At 53.5% G+C, this 9,435-nt stretch overlaps 1 protein-coding gene across 1 annotated transcript in view; it reads left to right on the top strand.

Moving 5' to 3' along the window:
* Positions 1 to 6,277: 6,277 nt before the first annotated feature.
* SFRP1 (secreted frizzled related protein 1) overlaps positions 6,278 to 9,435 on the top strand; it is a 44,047-nt gene continuing 40,889 nt past the window's right edge. The window contains exon 1 of the mRNA XM_030834028.3: positions 6,278 to 6,952. Coding sequence (XP_030689888.1) covers positions 6,427 to 6,952 — 526 coding nt within the window. The 5' untranslated portion in view covers positions 6,278 to 6,426. The remainder of the gene's footprint in view (positions 6,953 to 9,435) is intronic.

Below are 9,435 nucleotides of genomic sequence, written 5' to 3'. Positions count from 1 at the left end.
AACACAGCGTAAAATCGACGCTCAAGGGCATACCTCTCTTAGCCTGGGTCTTTCACACATCTGCCTCTCTCTACTACATATTTATGCATTTATTGGGGAGTGCAGAGCCTTATTGAGCACTTACTGTATGCCTGGCACCATGCTAGATGCTGGGGATGCAAGGATAAAGGAGACAAAATAAGATCCTCCAAGAGCTCCCAGTTGTGTAAAAGACACCCCAAAGCAAGTAGTTATAAAAGGTCAACAGGAGGAGAGAGAGGTTAATCCGATTGGGGTGAAGGAGGGAGGTGATGGGCCGAGAGGGAGTCAGACAAACCTGCTGGGGAGAAGCAATGCTAGAAAGATGAACAGGTGGGTTTGCCACATAAAATACAGGATGCCGATTTCAATTTAAATTTCAGATATACAAGAAATAATGTATAGTATAAGTATATTCCATGCAATATTTGGGATATACTTACACTAAAAATCTTTTTTTTCTTGTTCATTTGAAATTCAAGTTTTACGGGGGCATCCTATAGTTTCATTGCTAAACCCGGGAAGTTTATGAGCTGGAGTTTGTACGAAGGTGAAGGAGGGTGTTACTGACAAAACAACATGTGTAAGAGGGAGGGACTGAAGGGACATTGGAGGGCAAGATCTTGATATTCTTCTGGAGTCTGGGCTTTTTCCTGTGGACAATCAAAAAGTCTGTGAGGGTTTTAATCAGAAAACCAGCCCATTAGAGATTTTAAAAAGTTATGTTAAAAATGTGTGTTTTCGTTCCTTCTTTTCTGGAAGGCGGTACATAAATTCTACAATGTATATATCTATAAATAAGGTAGTATATTCAAAATTGAATACAAATTGCCAAGCCCAGTTTGACAATGCCTCTTCTGGGGAGAGAGAGGTGGGTCTACCTGAGCAGTGGGGCAGGCAGGGGCTGTGTGTCCGTGGCCTTGAGGTAGATTAGGGTGGGCACTAATGCTTGGGTGGCCTAGGGAGGAGAAATTACAGGGAGCAGAATTTCCCTTCAGGAAAGGAAGAACATTCTCATGAAGTTGCCTGAACCTGGTGGCTGTGTCCCCAAGAAGTGAAAGGGTCCAGTGGTGGTGGCTTGGTGCTCAGCCAGCCCCCATCAAGAGTGGTGCAGAGGTTTGGGGACTTCCCTGGTGGTGCAGTGGTTAAGAATCCACCTGCCAATGCAGGGGACATGGGTTCAAGCCCTGGTCCGGGAAGATCCCACATGCGGCGGAGCAACTAAACCCGTGCACCACAAATACTGAGCCTGTGAGCCACAACTACTGAGCCTGCGCTCTAGAGCCTGCGAGCCACAGCTACTGAAGCCCGCGCGCCTAGAGCCCGTGCTCTGCAACAAGAGAAGCCACTGCAACGAGAAGCCCGCGCACCGCAACGAGGAGTAGCCCCTGCTTGCCGCAACTAGAGGAAGCCCGCGTGCAGCAGCGAAGACCAAGCACAGCCACAGATAAATAAATAAATAAATTTATTTTTAAAAAAATGGTGCAGAGGTTCACCAATACTGTATTGGACACTTAAGAATGCATTTGGAGGGTAGCTCTTATGTTAAGTGTTCTTAGCACAGTAAAAAATGAATAAAAAGAAAGATGCAGAGGGGTGTTTGCCTGGGAGGAGGTGGAGCTGGACTATGCCTTTAACTCCAAATATTTATGATTCTTCCCAGACATTCCCAATCCCCTGACCTGACAGCAGGTCAGGCCAATTCTTTTTTTTTTTTTTTTTTTTTCGGTACGCGGGCCTCTCACTGTTGTGGCTTCTCCTGTTGCGGAGCACAGGCTCCAGACGCGCAGGCTCAGTGGCCATGGCTCACGGGCCCAGCTGCTCCGCGGCATGTGGGATCTTCCTGGACCAGGGCATGAACCCGTGACCCCTGCATCGGCAGGCGGACTCCCAACCACTGCGCCACCAGGGAAGTCCCTAGGTCAGGCCAATTCTTGAGTCAGAGGGAATTGGGAACCTCCGGGCATTTGCACCTCCACAGAGGCGGAGCAGAAAAGCAGCTCATCCAAGTGAGAACATTTCTGTGCTTTGTGGTGTCTCGTATGGAATGCCATTTTAAACGTTGCAGACTGTAGAACACAGTTAGGACTGTGTGCCTCCCTGACACTGGATGTTGAGAATCCACATATTTTATTTCCTGAGGTAGCAGGGCAGGCATGAATAGCCCTGATTTACAGATGAGAACTCAGCGCAGAGAGTCAAGTGTGAGTCATCCAGCCTGTAAGGAGCAGAACTGGGGCCATACTCCATACATCCTGGGTCTGAACGCAGACCCATCACCACCCAGCCACAGGCAGGAGACCCTCCGCCCTGCACACTCGCTCCAGGATGATGGAGAGGACGCCGAGTGTACCTCTGGAGAGTGTCATCAAAATCACTGATGATATGACAGTGAAACAGAATGGGAGAAACCGGCCGGAAAGGTCCACCCCGCAACCCTTGTTTTTTCGGAAGAGGGCAGGATGGAGCTCTGTGTGCAGGCGCCGGGGAGGCCCTGCAGTGACCCTGCATAGCCTGACATTCAGCTTTCGGCGACCCGGGAGACTGAAGAATGCCTCCTTAAGCTGGGGCTATGAAGCAACAGGGAACACGCTTCCACGTTTTTTTGTTTTTTTTTTTTTTAATAAGTTTATTTATTTATTTTTGTCTGCATTGGCTCTTCGCTGCTGCGCGCGGGCTTTCTCTAGTTGCGGCGAGCGGGAGCTACTCTTTGTTGTGGTGCGCAGGCTTCTCATTGCGGTGGCTTCTCTTGTTGCGGAGCACGGACTCTGGGCACGCGGGCTCAGTAGCTGTGGCGCATGGGCCTAGTTGCTCTGCGGCATGTGGGATCCTCCCGGACCAGGGCTCGAACCCGTGTCCCCTGCATTGGCAGGCGGATTCTTAACCACTGTGCCACCAGGGAAGTCCCACTTGCACTTTTTTGAAACGAAAACCACAAGTTTAAAGGTGTATTTTGCCCCTGTTCATTCAAGAAGGAAAGATGTGCCTGGCTCACAACTCCCATACTGGAGACCCCTGGTTTCTGAGAGCTCTGTCATGTCAATAACATGTTTAAAGAACCTTTGTTCTAGAACTTTCTCCTCCACACACACACATTCTTGCCATTAGGGCAAGGGAGACTGGGCTTTGAAGTGCAAAGTTTTGACAATATGACAAAGCACCACACAAACCCAACAGCTGCATATGCACCTCTAAAATATGAAGTGTTCAGGCTGCTCTGCCTGGCGCTGTTCTGGGGGAGGGGGAGGGGGGGAGGAGGAGAAAGAAGAGATTGTGTTTATTCTTAAAAAGCAGTAGGTCAACTTAGGGTAAATATTCAGGTATCAAAAACAATGGCTAGGGCTTCCCTCGTGGCGCAGTGGTTGAGAGTCCGCCTGCCGACGCAGGGGACGCGGGTTCGTGCCCCGGTCCGGGAAGATCCCACATGCCGCGGAGCGGCTGGGCCTGTGAGCCATGGCCGCTGAGCCTGCGCGTCCGGAGCCTGTGCTCCGCAACGGGAGGGGCCACAGCAGTGAGAGGCCCACGTACCGGAAAAAAGAACACAAACAAAAACAATAGCTAAAGTGTTTAAAATTTATTAGATTAACAAACTTGCTCAATTATATTATTTGATTTAATTTAAAATTTATTAACTGATAGCTGTTCCACATATTATTTTAGAATTTATAATATTTGTACTGTTTCAGTAAATTTTCACCAGAGTTGTCTGCTCAGAGCTAATCATTTATTCAATTTTCCACTTACCCTCTGAATATCTGGATTTAGAAATCATTACATCTCTTGTTATATATGAGATGACCTTATAAAAATTAGTGCTAGCTTCCTCCTCAATTTCAAGAAAATCAAGACATTTTCTTTAAAAACATTTTAAAAGATTACCTGGGCAGTCACGCTCAGTGCAGTTCCAAACTCCATGGGCACTGATTGGTGGTGGGCAGTCATTCTCCAAAATCCTAGGCGTGAGTTAAAGTCTGTCAGTGGGACAGACCTGAGCCTTTCCTTTCCAGCTGGGCCTTGAGAGGAGCCAGAAATGTACTGAGTTTAGGATTCTGGGGTCTTACATCCACACTCCCTGTATTTCTCAGAACAGTCATGTCCCTGGCTTGCCCCAAGAGGCCTCTCGCTAAGGCCATTTGTGGGTGATCAATGAGAAACAGCAAGACCTAGGCTAGGCCCTCCCATGAACGGATTTGTGAGATTTACTCCAGACTCGAGACCCCCCCACCCCCACCCGGCCCCAGGACTGGTGGAGGTGTAGTCACTTGGACTAGTTTCCAGAATTTTCATGGTGGGCAGACCCAAGTCCTCCCACCATTTGGGGAAACAGTGCAAACATGAGTGAGAGCTGGGCAAAGCCTGGATCCAGAGGTGACAGGATGTTATCTGCTAACACAACTCTTTGCAATGAGTACGTAAACAGACACATTTGTCTTGGGACTGAGGGCCTGCCTGGAGGAGAGAAAAGGACCCCTACCAAACTGCATTTTTCTCTAACTGCCCCTTGAATCGAGTCACAGTTGCCTGGTTTCCTGAGGTCTATTCTGTGTCTGTGAAGAATGTCTTCCCCAGCTTCTGGGGCTGAGCATTACCAATTGTTTAGGGATTAACCCTTCGCCACCCAAAGTCTTGCTCTCCCGCCATCTCTTTGCCTCCACGCTGCCCCTCTCATGTTAATGCACCTTTCATTGGCTTAGAAATGACAGGGAAGGTGACCATTGGCAGTTGCTTCCTGTGTGCACAGTGGAATCACCATCTCGTTAGGGGCACCAGGGCTTTAAGAAAATAGCCTCGCTTCTTCAGAAACTCTAGTCGTTTGACTTGGAATGTGTCCATCAAGAAATTTGGTCTGCAGAATCTAAAGCAAGCTTCCCCAGAGCTTTACAAACAAGCTGGCCCAGCAAGGCAGCGCCTCCTCCGGTGTCTGCCTTGAGCCCGGAGCTCTGTGGCCATTTGCCACCTGGGGAGGTGCCACACTGCTCAGATGTGGTCTGCAGCGTTCTTGGCCGCCCTCCACCCCACATTTCAGGACACAAGCAGTGTGGAGACCCAGTTAACCTCAGGAACTGCTGTTGCTGTCTTCTGCCCCTGGGGTCAGTCGTGGTCACACTTCAGGTCCCTGAAGCTTGAGCCTCCCCCTCAGGGTCCCGTTTGAAACATACAAAGAATCCCCAGGAACTCTGAGGTGGCAGTGGCAGAGGGACTTCATTTCCCGGGGGGCTGGATGGGAAGGATGGGCTGTTTCTGCTAAGACTTCCCTCTTGCCTCCTGCTTTAACGGAACCCCTGGTTTTTGACTTGAAGTTCCTGGGCCAGCTCTGAATGTAGCATGTGTGCCTGAGTGATGGACTTGATATTTACACAAGCCACGCTGATAAGTGCACATGTGTTTTTAATGTTTTGGCTTTCTAGACCACAAACATGTCAATGTGCATATGCGTGCACACACAGACGTGCTCTTGGGCTGGGCCTTGAGTAGGGCTCTTTTTTTTCTTCTTCTTTTTCTTTTTTTAAACTGTTCTCGCAGAGTTAACACCTTTGTTAGCACCCTTTCCTGCCTCACTGCCTCCGGGTTGTCGGAGGGCCGTCATCCGGTTATCCCACCTGGAAAGGCGCTGCCTTTTTAAGCCAGCAAACAGCCCGACGACACCTTCGCCTGGCCCTTGCGGGAGCGGAGCCCCACGGGCTGGGGATTGAAAAGCAGACCTCCTTTGCCACAGCCTTCCTGAGCCCCGGTCTGTCGGAAACAGCCCATCTTCGTCTGCAGACACAGAGAACAACACCGAGGAGGTGGACTGCTGCATAAAGTTAGGGAAAACTGTTTGAAAAAAAAAAAAAGTCTTGATTATCTCATGGATTTGCAAGTACTGTTAAGGTTCCTTACTTTCCTGCCATCTGACTCAAGTTAACAGCAGCATTAAACATCGTCTTTACCCACCGCACGCTTCTCTTCGTCCCCAGTCTCTCTTCCTTTTTTTTTTCTTCTTTTTCTCGTTTCCCCCCCTTCTTCCTTCCTTTATTTATTTTTTTGGTTTTGTTTTTTAAGGGGTGTTGACCCGCGCTGAGTTCTAGGGAGCCGACCCCTCCCGCCCGCGAGCCGATTGGCCGGCCACGCGGGTGACTGACGGGCGGGCCCGGAGCGCTCGCGGCGGCCGGCGCTGATTGGCCGGCGCGGCTCGGAGGGCTCGGCCGCGGGAGCGCCGGACACTCGGGTCCCGCCGCCTCGGGAGCCGGGCCGCACTCGGGCCGCGCGCTCGCCTCCCCGCGCGAGCTCCCCAGGGTCGCCCCGCCAGCGCCTGGCGCGGGTGCGGACGGCGCCTTTTGTGCCCGGGGGCTCCTGGAAGTTCGCGGCGGGACGCGCGCGGGGAGGCGGCCGAGAACGCCCCGCGTCGCAGGGGCCGGGGCGCCGAGCATGGGCGGCGGGCGCTGGGCCGCGGCGGGCGCGCTGCTGGCGCTGGCCGCCGGGCTGCTGGCCGCGGGCTCGGCCAGCGAGTACGACTACGTGAGCTTCCAGTCGGACGTCGGCGCGTACCAGAGCGGGCGTTTCTACACCAAGCCGCCGCAGTGCGTGGACATCCCGGTGGACCTGCGGCTGTGCCACACCGTGGGCTACAAGAGGATGGTGCTGCCCAACCTGCTGGAGCACGAGACCATGGCCGAGGTGAAGCAGCAGGCCAGCAGCTGGGTGCCCCTGCTCAACAAGAACTGCCACATCGGCACCCAGGTCTTCCTCTGTTCGCTCTTCGCGCCCGTCTGCCTGGACCGGCCCATCTACCCGTGCCGCTGGCTCTGCGAGGCCGTGCGAGACTCGTGCGAGCCCGTCATGCAGTTCTTCGGCTTCTACTGGCCCGAGATGCTCAAGTGCGACAAGTTCCCCGAGGGCGACGTCTGCATCGCCATGACCCCGCCCAACGCCACCGAGGCCTCCAAGCCCCAAGGTGAGGCGGGGGGTTCCCGGGGCTGTCCGCGCTGCGCCCCGGGACTGGGGACGTGCTCTCGGCCGTGCCTGACCGCCTTGAGAGCTACCGGCCCGTCCGAGGTGGTGCCTGGCGGGGCGAGCCCCGCGCGCACCCGGTCCGGGTCCTGGAGCCGCTGTCCTGGGATCCAGTCAACGGTGAAACAAAGCCTTAGCTCTGGCTCCCAGAAGAGCGCTTCTGTCCCTTGCGAGGGAACCGAGTGCCTATCGGAGTTTTGAACCCCCCAGACGGGATGCGCCGGGGGGGGGGGAAAAAAAGCCTAAACCCCAAATCTGGGAAGCTCAGAAAGGCCGAGCAAATGCTAAGGTGCAGCTTTGTTTATTTGCTTAGGTTTCAGGAGGATTTTTTTTTTTTTTTTAACGCTTTCCTTAGCTAGTCATTCAGCCAAGTAGCTCCAGGACTGGTTCAGAACTGGCCGAGAAAAAAAGTTCAGAAGTTGCGAGGCTTTCTGTTTCTCTACCCCTTTCAGTTAACAGCTTCGGGAAGGTTTGGGCGGGGGCGGGATGGAAAGGCTCTTCTCCCTCATTCTTGCATACCCCCTGCTTCTCTCATTTACACAAATCCTCAGGTAATTAGAAAGATAAAATTGTCATTAGCTCATGGCTCAGCTCCCCTTGGGGAGCGAGGCTCCGCAGATTGGAGGCTTTCCTAACAGCCCCAGGGATGAGCCGGAGGTACATCTCTGAAACCCCTTCCACTTAAAGGGCAGTTCTTGGTGGGGGTGGGGGGAGGAAAAACCATCCTGGGGAGGCAACAAAACAGAACGAAACAAGTTAACAAGCAAATAAACCAAAACAAAACCCCACAGAACAAACAAGCCAACGAAAACAACCCAGCACTGTGGCCTGACTTTTAGAGGAGTGAATTCAACCCCAAATTCTTCGGAAGCGGAGTTGAGGCTCAAAGAGGTAGAGGTCCATACCCAGGGCGCCGAGCAGAGCGGTCCGCATCCCAGGGGCTTTTGAGGAACGGGTTTAGGGTGGGGGGAACCTGCTCATGGCTGACTCAGTTCATCTCCAAGGGATGCCAAAGCACAAAGGTCCCCCGAGGGGCGTACTCCCCAGAGTGAGGGCGGGGTAGTCCCGGGAAAGGGCACCCGGAACTTTGAATGCCTTGGCTTATTCCAGGGAAGGAGGAGGTGGTCCAGAGGGGCGGGTGTGGGGTGGCAGGTCTGGCGGGTGGGCAGGGCAGCGGCCCGCCTGCGGGGGCAAGGTCTGGGTCCCGCTGCTCCCCTTTCCTGGGGGTCTGCACAGAGTTCACCTTCGGGGAGGCGCAGCCCTTTGAGAACGGGAGCCGAGCCGTTACCTGGAGCGGACAAAGCGCTTTGTGTTCTGTCCGCGTGGAACCCACGGGATTTTCCTTCTCCCCGTCGGCACTGCCGGCGGGCAGACTAGCCCAGCCCTGCCCCCGGAGGCCGCGGCCAGCTCTGCTGGGGCTGAGTCCACCCCCCAAGTGCCCCTTTCTGGTACAATCAGCGACAGAACACTTCTGAGGGGGAAGCCCTTCTGACGGGAAGGTAGGGGTGCTGGCTGGGCTGCCTACTTGTGAAGGGACGAGCATCCTCCACCTCGATGCCCCAAAGGCAGGGGTGGTGGGGTGGTGGTAGGGAGACCAAACCCGTGCCCTCTTCTTGGAGGCTTTGACTCCTTGGCTGTGTCCCACTGGGCTGCTCCTGAAGTCTGCCCTTTGCACCATCTCCTCTCCTCCCTCCATCCCAGGAGTGCTCAGGTCGTCACCCTCCTGAGACCAGCTGCACACAGAGAACAGTTATGAAGGGACCAGTCCCGTGTGGGACTTGGGACCCGGTTGTCCCCACCGAGTCTTTGGTGACAGGCTCTGGGGGAGGCTCCGCTCCTGCCCAGGACTGCGGGCCCTCAGTGGGAGGGACCCCCTATAGGAGTCAGTCCTCTGGGGCCGAGAGGCCACTGACTGTCAGCTGAGCCTGGAGGTGGGAGGGCTGTGTGTGTGTGTGTGTGTGTGTGTGTGTGTGTGTAGGGCAGGTGGAGACTGGTCCTCGTAACCTTACGGCTGGTGGCTCCAGCATCAGAACTGGTACTTTTGGAGGAGACCAAGTATACATGCCCTACTTTTATTCTTTATTTCTTTTTATTCTGTAAACTTAAAATGGAATTTTCAAAGCAGCGGCATATCTCTGCATGCCGCAGGCTGGTTTCTGTTCACATACTTGGACAAGCACCGTTTGGGGGTATTGGGCAGGCCTTTGGGGCCGCATGTTATCAAAGATAAACTTGATAATGAGACTGAGTCAAAAGACACCCCCCCACACCCCCAAAGGCTTCAGCCCAAGCTGCTTCAGCATCTGTTATGGGAGAGGAAAAGTGTTTGTTTGTTTGTTTTCAGGAAAGTTATTTCTAAATCTTGCCCTTGCATTAGACCTGTATATTCCCAGGCTGATAAATTGTCGTTCCTCCTCCCAGCCAGGT

Source organism: Globicephala melas, chromosome 21 (genome assembly GCF_963455315.2).
Source record: "Globicephala melas chromosome 21, mGloMel1.2, whole genome shotgun sequence".
Classification (NCBI taxonomy): domain Eukaryota; kingdom Metazoa; phylum Chordata; class Mammalia; order Artiodactyla; family Delphinidae; genus Globicephala; species Globicephala melas.
The sequence above is the reverse complement of the archived record's forward strand: the minus strand, read 5'-3'. Positions and strand labels throughout refer to the sequence as shown.